Source organism: Mauremys mutica, chromosome 1 (genome assembly GCF_020497125.1).
Source record: "Mauremys mutica isolate MM-2020 ecotype Southern chromosome 1, ASM2049712v1, whole genome shotgun sequence".
Taxonomy (NCBI): Eukaryota; Metazoa; Chordata; order Testudines; family Geoemydidae; genus Mauremys; species Mauremys mutica.
Window position 1 is genome coordinate 128,283,723 of NC_059072.1, and position 13,656 is coordinate 128,297,378.

At 38.3% G+C, this 13,656-nt stretch overlaps 1 protein-coding gene across 1 annotated transcript in view; it reads left to right on the plus strand.

The window, feature by feature from the left end:
- ATXN10 (ataxin 10) overlaps positions 1-13,159 on the plus strand; it is a 188,321-nt gene extending 175,162 nt beyond the window's left edge. Inside the window, exon 11 of the mRNA XM_044998800.1 lies at positions 10,706-13,159. Coding sequence (XP_044854735.1) covers positions 10,706-10,896 — 191 coding nt within the window. The 3' untranslated portion in view covers positions 10,897-13,159. The remainder of the gene's footprint in view (positions 1-10,705) is intronic.
- Positions 13,160-13,656: the final 497 nt, after the last annotated feature.

The following is a 13,656-nucleotide window of genomic DNA, read 5'->3' on the forward strand; positions in this document are numbered from 1 at the left end:
ATGAATGCTCAAAGTGCATTACAAGAATTTAAGATACAACACTTAAAACCTAATTCATAGATATGTACATACATTCATAGATATGTACATAAACATAGATATGTATAGCACTCAGGTGAGTGTGCAACCATCATGTTGGAGCTGGTAGTACAGTAGTACCTGTTGGAGCAGCACACATGCCCGGTGTGTGTCTCCTCATGGCCCCTCTTAAGACTATATAAGGACAGCAGAACCCTGACCTGCCTCAGTTCCTTCATACCAATTGCACGACTCCATGTGGTTTTCCTTACGTTTTTTTCTGTGTAGTTAGCCATTAGGTTAATTAATTTTGTAAGTAGTTAGTACCCTGTAGGTTTTCTTCACTGTTTTCAGTTTTTATTCTAGTTTATTTGCGACTGTAATTATTAGGTGTCGCTGAGTACCTGAACATGCAGTGTTCTCTGGGTTTCAAGCAATGCCTTTTGTGTGGGAACTCTGTTTCTAATAGAGACTCACACACACTTTGGTTGCCGTCTTGGTGAAGGACATGTCAAGGAGAGGTGTAGCATCCGCCACTCCTTCAAGAAACATACTCAGAGTTCTAGGGATCTGTGCCTGGAGCAGCACTTCCTGGAACATGAGGCCTCTGCACTGGCACCAGCTTGCTTTCTCTATGCACAGTCAACCACTACTATGATAGACTTTGAACAGGCTCTTGAACTTGGATTCCTCTTGAAGGAGAGATCAGTCTTCCTCTCCGGGGGTTCCATGCAAAAGGACCCATGAGACTTATAGGAGCCACTTGAGCTCAATGAGTGGCTTGTCTTCCACTTCAGAGAGTAGATTGGAGCAACACTTAGATTCATCAGGTACCCAAAGTAGAGCTGAGCTATCAGCCTGTCTCTCCCTGGCAATGAAACAAGAGACTCTTGGTAACATACCGTCAACTCTGGATCCGTCATGGCAGAGGCTGTCAGGAGTGGTACCAGCGGACACTGTTTCAGCGATACCCATTTCAGTACCTACCACTACACAGACACACAGAGCAGGTCCTTCACTTACTCATATGTCTGTCCCTGGTTCACTGTTGATGTAGGAGTTGGTGGAGCTGCTGTCATCTCTGGCTCATCCTGGGCCTTCAACTTCTTTGGCATCAGGGACAGAATGTTGCCAACACCAGCATCAATATCAGTTAAGGGGCAATCTAAGGATGCCTTATCTGTGCCATCTTGTGCTTGGGTGCACACTTCATTGGGGCTGAGACATTCTTCAAATTCAGCACTGACTGCACCCTCAACTTTGCCTCTGGTACCAGGTCCTTAATTGGCATGGGTATTGAAGCCAGACTATGCTCCTGCATAGCCTGCTTTGGTACCAGACTTAGCAGCTAGACCTTCTGTGAACTGAGGCATGGTACCAACTGCAGTTCCACCACTTGTTCTAACCTTAGCTTGTTCTTACCTGACCTTACCTTACCTTTTCCACTGGAAATTGGCCAGTAGCCTGGCCTGGTTGGGTGCCTCCTGTGCTGACCGCTTATTCAAAGGGCACCTTTGGATGTGGGTCAGACTTATCTCTATCCATACCAAGGCAAGAAAAGTCCAGTAAATCAACCAGACCACCTCAAAAGGGAGACCTTCAACCATGATGGGTATTGGTCACATAGTAAGGAAAGGCCAGCGTGGACTGAAACATTTTGGCCTCTGATGCCCTACTGGCTTATGGGGAACTCTTAAGAGGCTCATAGATCCTCAGATCTTGATCTCTACCCAGTTCCAGGAGAAGGTCCTGGAGCTGTCCACATCAGAGCCTAGTCTACTGGAAGAGCAACCAGAAGCTCTCCCTACTTAACAACCAGCCCAACAAGATTACTGGGCAAACAAGATCTATCTTGGGAGGCTACTTTGGCTCCAGGCAATTCATTCTCACCCTCCCCTGAGGACTCGGGAGCCCCAGGCTCATCCTCACCACTCCTGGAGGATTTTAAATCATATCAGGAATTGCTTAGAAGAATGGTACAGAAGACCACAAGAAATGCCATCAGTTTTTGGCCTCTGGCTAGCCTCATCCCTGGCTCATTGACTGATGCCTTTCTGTTGAAACAGTGACCAGGCCTACTGTATGCATTTGCTCTGATTCCATTGGTCTAGAAAGTCATCCTCAAATTGAAGTAGGATCACACCAAGATGATTCTAATCACCCCAACATGATCAAGACAATGCTTATATACAGATCTTTGCAGCCTTTCAGTGGAATTTCCATAACCTATGTTTTCTTTTCCAAACCTGGTCTGGGATCATCATGAGTAGGTTCTATATCCAGATCCCAACAGCCTGCAACTGATGGCATGGCTTCTCAATATCTAGATCAGGAAGAGATGAGCTGCCTGCAGCAGTCCAAGAGATTTTACTTAACAGTAAGAAACAATTAAATCCACCTATTTAGTGAAGACTTTGGTCTTCTGCTCGAGTGATTCGGCCTATGAGAGCGAGTATCCAGAACATTATGGAATACTTACTGCATTTGAAGTCTTCTGGCCTTTTCTTAAGCTCCCTGAAGGCTCACCTGGCAGCCATTTCTGCCATTCACCCACTTGGTAAGGGGAGAACAGTATTTTACAACCCTAGCTGCTAGGGTTTTCAAGGGAATTACTCGCTTGTGTCCACCTGTAAAAGCATCAGATCCTCAATGGGACCTTAGCACAGTGTAAGCCACTCTCATGGGACCTCTGTTTGAAACTGTGGCTACTTGCTCCTGGGCACATTTGTCCTAGAAAATGGCCTTCCTTATTGCCATCACATCTGCAAGGAAAGTAGGTGAACTGTAAGCATTAACAGCAGGCCTTCCACACTCTTGGATTTTTTTTAAAGACAAGGTCTCTTTGAGACCTCACCCAAAGTTTTTAATTAAATTAGTGTTGGCCTTCCACCCTAAACAGATGATATACCTATCTATGTTCTTTCCGAAACCTGATGATGATCCGAAAGGAGAGTGTTTACATACTTTGGATGTAAGAAGGGCATTGGCCTTTTATGTAGACAGAGTTAGATTGTCTAGACAGTCTTGTTGACTTTTTGTTTGTTATACCGCTAGGGTGAAGATCCAAGCGATCTTGGCCCAGATAACCTCTAGATGGATCACATTCTGTATTATCACTGCTTACGATATGACCAAAACATCTTTCCAATGTTTCTCTGCCCACTCGACAAGAGCTCAAGCAACGTCCATAGCTTTTCTGAATGATGTACCTATCCTGGACATTTGCAGGGCTGTTACCTTGTACTCCATACATACATACTTTATTCATCATTATGCCATCGCAACAGCTTCAAGGGAGACTGCGAACTTTGGCCAGGTCATACTTCAGCCACTGTTTAAAAAGACTCCAAGTGCCGTTGCTTATGATACTATATGTGAATCGTCTGAGTAGAATACAAATCTGTATCCGCTTGAAGAAGAAAGAACGGTTACTTATTTATATTGTTACGGTTCTTCAAGTTGTGGATGAAGCCGTGTATTCCATGACCCACGCTCTGTCCCCTCTGCATCAGACTTAGGCTACTCTCCAGTGCGAAGGAGCAGGGAGGGCAGTGCTGCCCTTATAGCCTTGGGAGGGGACATGAGGAGCCACAAGGCATGTGCGCCACACTGACGGATACCGCCGTGGAAAACTTTTCTGGCTGCAGCACACAGGGTGCGCAGACACCTGAGTGGAATACATGTTTGCATCCTCATCTTGAAGAACAAGAGTTACAATCCAGGTAAAAAAAACATTCTTTCCAGGTTGAGATTGTATTGCCACTGGTTCCCTTCTGTTAAATGCAAAAGATAACTTAATTTCCTAAGCCAATCGCCACTTCTGTGATAGCTCTTAAAAACAACAGTAGCCCAAACTCTTCAGGGCTAATATATAACTCTAGTATGGTGCAATATTTAAATTGCTAATATGCTAAGACTTACATGCTGAGCGGTTTTAAATTGTATGAGTTTTAATTCCTAAGAATATCTGATGTTGAGGATGTAATGTCAGTAATGTGTAGAATCAGAAACATTTGTAACAACACGAGAGCGTTAAAAAAAAAACAAAAACAAATGGACAGTGTCATACACACTAAATATTGGTAAAATACACAAAATGGCAAACCAAAGTAAAAATACTATATAAAGCAAAAAAAAAAAAGACATTGTATTGAATTGTTACTGTCTTTACGCGGTAGTTGGGGCTGTGAGAAACTGTTGTAATCTACTCATAGGAAGAATTAAATAACTTGTAGTTCTTTGTAAAAGAATTGGCTTACAGTGAAGGACTAAAAGTCTGTGTGTCTGCTACATGTGATCAATCACAGCTTGATCCAAACTGTGACTAATTGTGCCAGTAGCTAACTAGAAAACCTCTATAGTGGCAAAAAGAATTATCTTTCAAGTGACTGTGATAGAAAATGCCTGAAAGGACTGAAAGACTTACGGAGAAAAGTGTTTATTTCTTTTTTTTGTAGTCCAATCGCTTCTGTAAATGGAAGCGAGTCTTTTAATGTGACATTTCGTATTTTATTCTTGGCCATAGAACACCTAGAGACTCGGATTATGAGCTGCAACTTGGCAGACACAGTTTAGCAAGTACTGTATTTAAATTTCTCTCGTTTCTAGCCATATAGACCTGTTTCAGACAGGTTCTTTAAGAAGTTGAACTGCTTACATTTTTTGTTCTTTATATTTTGATTTTCTTGGTGGTGCTTTTTATGTTTTTAATCAGTGGCTCTCGACCTTTCCGGACTACTGTACCCCTTCAAGGAGGCTGATTTGTCGTGCGTACCCCCAAGTTTCATCTCATATAAAAACTACTTGCTTACAAAATCAGACATAAAAATAAAAAAGTGTCACAGGACACTATTATTGAACAGTTGCTTCCTTTCTCATTTTTACCATATAATTATAAAATAAATCAATTTGAATATAAACCTTGTACTTACATTTCAGTTTATAGAATATAGAGCAGTATAAAACCAAGTCATTGTAAGAAACATTCAAGTTTTTATTGACTTTGCCGGTGGTTTTTTTGTAGCCTTTTGTAAAAGTAGGCCACTCTCTAGATGAGTTGATGTACAACCTGTAAAGACCTCTGCATACCCCCAGGAGTACATATACCGCTGCTTGAGAACCACTGTTTTAAGTCATGAAGGGAATATAAAGCATTTGGGATTATAAATCTTCAAATGTTTTATGTAGTTTCCTGACAAGGCATTTCTGTGTCTGTTCCTACTGTGCAGTTCATACTACTTAAATTATATAGCTGCTTCCAATGTCAATGATATAATGGAACTAATATACAAAAGATGACATCTTTTGCTCATTAGGCAAAAGGAGATGTAAAAAGTAGAACTCCATCAATAACCATTATATGTAGAAAAACATATTCAGTACAGTTTTGGGTTAAATTTATCATTTATTTATTGTATCCACTCTTTATTTGGAAAATATGGTGCAAAGAATATTCCTGCTATGAAAGTGGTGACTGAATTATTACACTGCATTGAGAGAGTAATCAAGGACTTCTCTCTTATAGAAAGTGAAGATCTCTGCCCCATTACTGCTGCAAAGCATAAAGCCTAGAGGTAAACTCCTGGCCACTCTGAAGTCAATGGGAATCTTGTTAGAATTTCACCCTAAGTGTACAAAGGTAGAACTCTCCCGTGCACCTCTCCCCCACCCCATCCCTGAATACCTAGAGAGTCTGGTACTATGCAGATCTTTTTGCTGATGACAGTTTTCTATAGCATGCTAGGAATTTGTCAAGGAAGAAAACTTTATACACGTCTACCCTGATATAACGCTGTCCTCGGGAGCCAAAAAATCTTACCGCGTTATATCGAGCTTGCTTTGATGCACCGGAGTGTGCAGCCCCCTCCCCCACTCCGGAAGCGCTGCTTTACCATGTTATATCTGAATTCATGTTATATCAAGTCGCGTTATATCGCGAGGTGTATACTCAATATGTCATTTTAATGCCATCCATACTTTGACTCTGAAGGCTCCTTATTCCTTAAAAAAATTAAGAAACTGCCATACAGTATATTTTTACCTAAGTGACTTAAACTCTGGGGAAAAAAACCTGATAGTTTGAAAAATCTAAGAATTAAAAAGTATGAAAAGGACTTAAGAGAATTTATATAAATATTTCATTACTCCTTATTTATTATCTTATTATTCAGTTCTGTACATTAGCTAATGACAATAATAACCTGTAAAAATTCACAATGTACATTTTGGAAGCCACCTCAACTCTGACCCACAAGATCCACTTACATACTTTCAATAAAGTATTATCATAAATTATTTACCTATTCAGAGAGACACAAGTGATGTATATAATAATACCTAGTTACTATATAACACTCTTTGTCCATATTGCTCAAAGTGTTTTACAAAACAGTTCATAAGTACACCTCTACCTCGATATAACGCTGTCCTTGGGAGCCAAAAAATCTTACCGCGTTATAGGTGAAACCGTGTTATATCGAACTTGCTTTGATCCACTGGAGTCCCTCCCCCCCCCCCGGAGCACTGCTTTACTGTGTTATATCCAAATTCATGTTATATTGGGTGGCGTTATATCGAGGTATAGGTATGTGCCTTGTGGGTAGGAGTGGAATTGCCCCTAAGTTGTTAGCGAGAGGTAAACTGCTCTCTTCAATAATGTTGCTGATCTTTCACTCCAAACACATTGAAATAATTCATTAGCAAGGTGGTGATTGCTTTCATAATGCATTTGTTTCCATGCCACACTACTACTTCTAACAAAAATTTAACCATACACCCTAGCAGAAGTTTAGTGGGTACAATAAAAACACAGGGTGAAATTTTGTTTCCCTCTCCCCCCCCTCCGAGTCAATGTCAACAATCCTCTTGAGTTCAGTAGGGTCAAGATTTCACCCACATCATTTATAATATTAATTCAAGATAGCACAATCTCATGGCACAGTGCAAGTTCATCTTTTTCCCCAGGTAATTGGAATTGTGGGTTGGCAAATTATTCAAGGGTGATTTGCAGTGGGTTATATTAAGCAGCTACTTGAACTGCTGTATTTAGGATGAATGTTTTGGTTATGTTGAGGAACCCTAGAGCATTTCTATAAATCAAACTAAATATTGGGGTCTGTGCATTAAATAGCTTCAGTTCAGAGAAGTTATATAAATATGTGCAAACTAGATATATCTTGAGTATACCTTGTATATTTTCATTTGTTAAGAAGTGAAATTCTCACAAAAGGAATAAGGATTTACTCTTTCCATTTCTCCCTTCTTTATGTAGAAGCTCCAGTGTGATAAAGATACTGTAATCTTCAGTTCCTTGCCTAACATTCATTAATTTGACACTTCAAAATGTACTGTTGAAAAGTTTAGACAACCCTACCAAATCAGATCTACCATGCTTGCTGCATTTTTTCTTTTATGTCGTTTCACAACAAACAGGCTCATGCTCTTATTTGTAGTAGCTATGGAAACCTCAGAAGCTCTCTTTCTAAAGCTGAGTATACAATAAAGTGCTTAAAGTGTTGGAAGGATTAGAGACTTTAGAATATGTTTAATTTTCTCTCTATCTATCTATCTTTGGAGAGGAACAAGAGGGTAATGTGCATATTAGCTAGGGACTCACTTTAATCTCTGCTGACACTTAAGCCTGTCTAGGTTTGCATACAGCCATCCAGGGGTCTCTCTCTCTCTCAGCATGCTAACAAGGAGAGTTATACATATTCATGGCTCTGAATCGTACAATGGAAAACCTGTGTAAGGAAAGGAGAAAGTTAGGAACAAGTGAAAATATTATTGAAACCATTTTGCAGCTTTAAGTACAGTGGTCACTAATGGCAAATCATGTGATGATGATAATGGGTTTCATCTGATAATTTTTATTGAGGGTATACTAGAAATTACATTGTCACAAATTAATTTGACATAGGGACAATAGGAATAGATCACTTGCTCTAGAATTAGCACACATTTTCAGGAAGTATGATAAGGAATTAATCTTATTACCATCTTCATGTCCTGTAATGGCAATGCAAAGAGTAATACAAATTTTAATTGTTTAAAAATACAGTAAATCTCATATTTTAAAACAAACTATAGTTTGACTCAGAAACATTACTACTTAAAAAATTCACCTTTCTCAATGGATCTGCTCCCTATGGATGATATATTCAGAGCCATATCTCAGAGGGAACTCAGTGGGTGAAATTCTGCTGCTATGCCATAGGCAGAGATGGTGTGAGTGATGTCTTGCTTCACACATTCCACTAGGGGAACATCATTTTACCTTCTGGTTCTCCTTCTGGCCTTCGTTAAATGCCCTGAAATAGGGCTAGGGAAGTACTGCTGGACTGCGATCCTGATTCTCCTCCTCATCCACAGCTTTCATTACTTTGCATGCTTTCCCACTCGATTTTGTCCACTATTGTCATTAGTGCTGATGACTGAGATTCTACTTTACATTTGGTTTAGTTTCCTTGGTATTGGTCAACTTATTTTATATACTCATCTAACTGCAAAATTTGGTAATCCACAGTGAGAGATGACCAGTTAATATATCTTTATATAACCATCATTGTTTGTACATTCATTTAACCGCAATAAAGACATGCTCACCAAAGAGGAACAGTGGATATTCTTCATTATTGAATTCCCATTTCAAGACCTTTGTTCTCCTTTATGGTTCTTCACCTACCTGCTCCCATGCTTCACCCAGGTCTTGATTTCCCAATCCCTTTCTGGCCCCATACAAATCCATCCACTGGCCAGAAATTCAAAAATGAAAGAGGAAGGTGGTGGTAAAAATCTTCTGACTCTTTTAGGGAAAGGCCCTAGAAACTGGCATTTGTTGAACTTTTCAGTCTCTGTTCTCACAGTGCATTAATGTAATAATAATAATACACTGTTGAAAGGTAAAGGGCAGTTTTATTGATGTAACACTAATTAAAATACAGGTATCAATCATTGCCGCTAGCCAAAAGATGTATAATTCAATGCCCTTGCTGGAGATTCCTCCTACTCCAATTTTAGGGATGCTATACACAGTCAATCATATGTGACAAATGTGCTATCACCTGATAAGTGTGTTTGTCTAGAATCCTTTGATTTATATGACATCAGTCTAGCTGCCTCTTTAGTCAGCCCTATCTAGCTGGGTACCAGGTAAGGAGAAGAGCTAATGCTATTATTATTGTTAATCATGTTTATTATGGTAGTGCCTAAAGACCAACCAATAATGGGCCCCATTATGCTGGGCACCCCCTCATGAGTCCAGAGCCATCACTTGTTACTAGAAACCCTCTGATGTCATGAATTACTCATAACCCCTTAGTTTAGATCTGAAACACAGTGCCTGTCCAGAAGAGCTTACTATCTATATAGTAAATGAAACGATGAATTCACACTACTGTGGCTCTTTTGGGTAATGTTGATCGCTAATTTGGCTCTTGAACTACTGGGGTCTGAGTATCTCTGCTCTAGGTTCTACCACAACAGAAATAATAATAATTAATTGGACTTCCTTTCATCTTGTTATGTTATGTTTTGGGCTGGGGTTCCTACCTTCCCCATACCGTTCCTCTTCTACTGCCATAGGCAAATGCCCATAGAAACGTATTATGTCTCTGTACTTAGACCCTGTCCAGCCCAAAAGACATCAAGGAGATGAGTAAATTATGTGCATCCTTCTATTATGTGTGAATGTACGTGTTGCAAATAATTGGTGCCCTACTGGCACATCCTTCTACATATGAAGCTTATACGAAATTATTCAGAATTGTCTGTCTCCCATGTGGGTGTCTTGGAAAAGATACCATAACATCGTTTTTCAACTACAGAATTGAGACTAACAGCTGACATTTCATAAAAATGAATATTTTAGTTCTCTTGGAAGATGCCAGATTGATATTGCTGGACATGTAATTCCTCTGACATGTGCCTCAATCCTAGCCAGAAGGGACTCGCTTTAGAGTCAAATGAGTTGTTGCTTGTGTCCATACAAACATTAACATCTCTGCAGGAACTACCTACTAGTGGTCCTCTGAGTATTACTGGTTTTATGCTAGAGACCCAAGCAGTAGGAACTGAAATTGTATAACTTCATCTAAATATTGTGTTTCTTAAAAACAAGTCTCCTATGTTACTAACACCACCATTTATCATTTACATGAACAATTTTATACAGGTGCAACTGACTATTTATGTTTCCTTTTTTGAAAGCTTTCTCAATGTGTAAATGAAAATAGCCAATCAGCTTCACTGTGTCTTGTTTATAGCTAATTTCATTTTCAGGTTCTCGAGTGCACAATGCTGCAAAAATTGCAGTGAGATTTTTTTTTTTTAGCTTTGTGTTAGAAATGTTCCTATGAGTTTCAATTAGATTTGGCTTTTTTAAAATTGTTTTTACAGAATTTGTGTGTCAAGGGATCTGAAAGTGTCCCTTTTATTTTAGTAGGTGAATTTTTTGTTTGTTTGTTTTCAAGATAAAACTTGGTTAACTTGACTAAAGTCAGTAGGACCTCATATGAGCTATGTTACTCATGTACAAGTGTTCGCAGGATCATACTTTTAAAGTATCTTTCTCTACTAAACTGCATTTTAGAAATCTTGGGGGGAGGGGAGGAGGAGGTTTCATTCCAGAATTAAAATGAGCATTCTGTTTTGTTTGTAAAATGAGAAATTCCTTAATTCTCTCCTATAGTTGTGAATCAGTGGGCCGTGTATGCCATCCGAAATCTCACTGAGCAAAATGAAAGAAACCAAGAGGTTATTGCACAGATGGAGCAGCAGGGACTGGCAGACAATTCCATCCTCAAGAACATGGGTTTGGAGATTGAGAAACGGGATGAGAAGCTAATATTGAAATCTGTTCGAAAGAACCCGACTTCATGAGCAGTCCCATGTAAACTTTTTGAAGATTGTCACCAAGTAAAAAGAAGGCTATTTCCCAAATAATACAGTATGAAGGCCCTGTTAGGATTTCCATTTCTATTTTTTTTTTCAGTTTAAGTTCCAAACTGCTGGAAGTGTTATGACCTTTTCCAGAGAAATTGTCAAACAGTGATCATTCACCACAGTGACACATGAACACCACAAATGCAAAAACCTTTTCAAACTGGAGATTGGCAGTAATTTCATTAATTCTTTATTTTGCTAGTGGAAAAGTGTCATGAAGCCAGGAAACTGATTAATGGTTACTTATCTCATTTTTATACCTGAAGATAATGATGGTTAAAAAATCACTGTGGGATACCACTTCTGTGATGTGTTAAAAGCAGCAGCACTGAATCAGTTCTAACTAGCTAATTAGTAAATGTTGGTACTTCAAAAAATAAATCAGAATGTTTATATATTTGTATTTATATAATACAATGACAGTGAGAGATTGGATGTACATAAATACTTTTTGAATTAAACACATACAATGCTGCCTTCTGTGTATTTAAATTATTTGTAAGTTATCTTTTCTACCTTGTTACTTTCAGTCTTTATGCTGAGTATGTTAATAACAAAGTTGAAGCTGTTGTGGCAACAGATGCTGCATTCCTCTGCTCTGGGGCATGTCTATATTTTGGAGACTTGGATGTTTATTTGAATTTTATTTGTTCCTTTGGTTTGTAACTCAGCCCACTCTCCTTTTATTTTGCACTTCTCATGGGTTTTCTGAACTCTGGCAGACGGCTGAAGAGGTAGTTTCTCACTGTGATTAATTCTAGCAGTTTCTTTTCACCCTTCCGCCTTTCCAAAACATTGACAAAACTCATTTCCAGTTAATTAATTCAAGAGAGGCAGAAGAATGGAAGGCCTTGCCTCTTCATTTTAGGTACCCTCCTATATTGTTGTTGGACCCGGCCACTGTGGAATGTGGCATGAATGAGATGGGTGGAAGAAAAAGTGCATGATTAACTCTTCTTGTTCTGAACTGTTGCTTTAGAAATTAAGGAACATGGCTCTTGATGCATTAAGCAGAACAAAAGTTATCTAATGGTAATTTTATTAACTCTGTATATACTACTGCTATGAATGAATTCTGTTCTGTCCCACAAAAGGGTCTTATTAAATTAAATTGCTCATGTTCAACTATCACTTCACTCATCACTTTATTTGGAATAATAAACTTTTGTCAATATAAATGTATTAGAGTTTAAACAACCATATTCAAAGGGAAAATGAATGTCGTTTTTTAAACGCGAATACATTTATATTTATGCTTATCTGCATCCTAAATTATTGGGGGAAGCTGAAATCCTTCCATTTAAACACATGATCTAGGCATTTATAGTGTTCACCTGATGTGTCCATAGAGCTGACTTGATGACATTATTGTCCAGCAGTAGTGCACTCATTTTAGGCAATGTTTGGCTTTAGGCTGGGGGCTATGGGGCTGCAGCACCTTTTAGTTCTTTAGCCATTTTATGTAGTCAAGTGTTGAAAAACAAAAAGATGATCACAAGGTAGGACTATCACTTCTCCTTTCTAATATAAACATCAAAGAGAGAAAAGGTTCTCTTTGATTTCAAAAGGCCAAATGTTTTGCCTAAAGAAAAACAACAAAATAATAAATATCTTATTTGGGATTTTTAAATAATGTGACAGAAAAGTGTCTGACAGCACACCAGAAGAATTTTTTGGAATTGTTTTATCTGTTGCATTCCAGTTTATGAAAGCCACATAGGATATAGGATTCAGTACCACCTCTAGTTAAATGGCACAGGGAATATTTTTTGTGTTCTTCGTGGAGTCTACACTGTCAGTTTCCAGTTCCTTGATAACTCTCATAAAATTTACATGTCATGTTTAGGCTACAGCTTAGTAGTTAAATCGTTATTTAACATCAGCTATATTTATCATGATTCATAGCACTGAAGTATGGCAACTCAGTTCTATCACGCAGTTAAAGAAAAAACTTTCAATTTTTAGGTTCTCAAAATAAATGTAATAAATGTAGTGTTTTTCTGTAAAAGTAAATGGATTTAATCTTTAGTTTTTTATCTTAAAAACTTTAATGAAGGATTTGTTAAAGGCACTAGCACTTAAAAATAAAATGGAAGTGTTTGAATTTATAATTCTAAAATCTCAGAAGTTTACCAGATTTATTTTAGAAACACATTTACAGAATTTACATTAGATAATATAATGCAGTGATGAAAATGTAAGATGAACAAAAATGCATCCTGGACAGAAAATGAGCTTTCTTTGCAAACAAAAATGCAAAGGATTTCTTTCTATTCTGGGTTATAAAGAGTTAAAATCTTGTCCACAAAGCAAATCCAGATAAATCTTTGGTTGTGGAATAAGCAGTGGGAGTTCCCTTTTCCTTTTAACCAGTTTGGAATAGACACTTTTCTTAACTCAATGGTTGTATGCCCACCAATGGAATATACACAAACCCATAAGTATAAGGCAAATAATAACAAACACAAATAAATAAAAGGTTTTTTTGTGGTATTACATAATGGAGTAATAGTTGTGTTTTCTAAATGGGAAATGTAAGGCTTTCATAGTATAAAACATGCTGATTACTGTATTGTGAGTGGCTGGCTTTTGATTTCCATGGATGGATTAATTCTCAGAACACAACAGCCTTCCTTGTCCTCCTCCAATGGAGTTCCAGCCTCCAAGAGATTTGTTTTATATGCTAGAGGATTAATA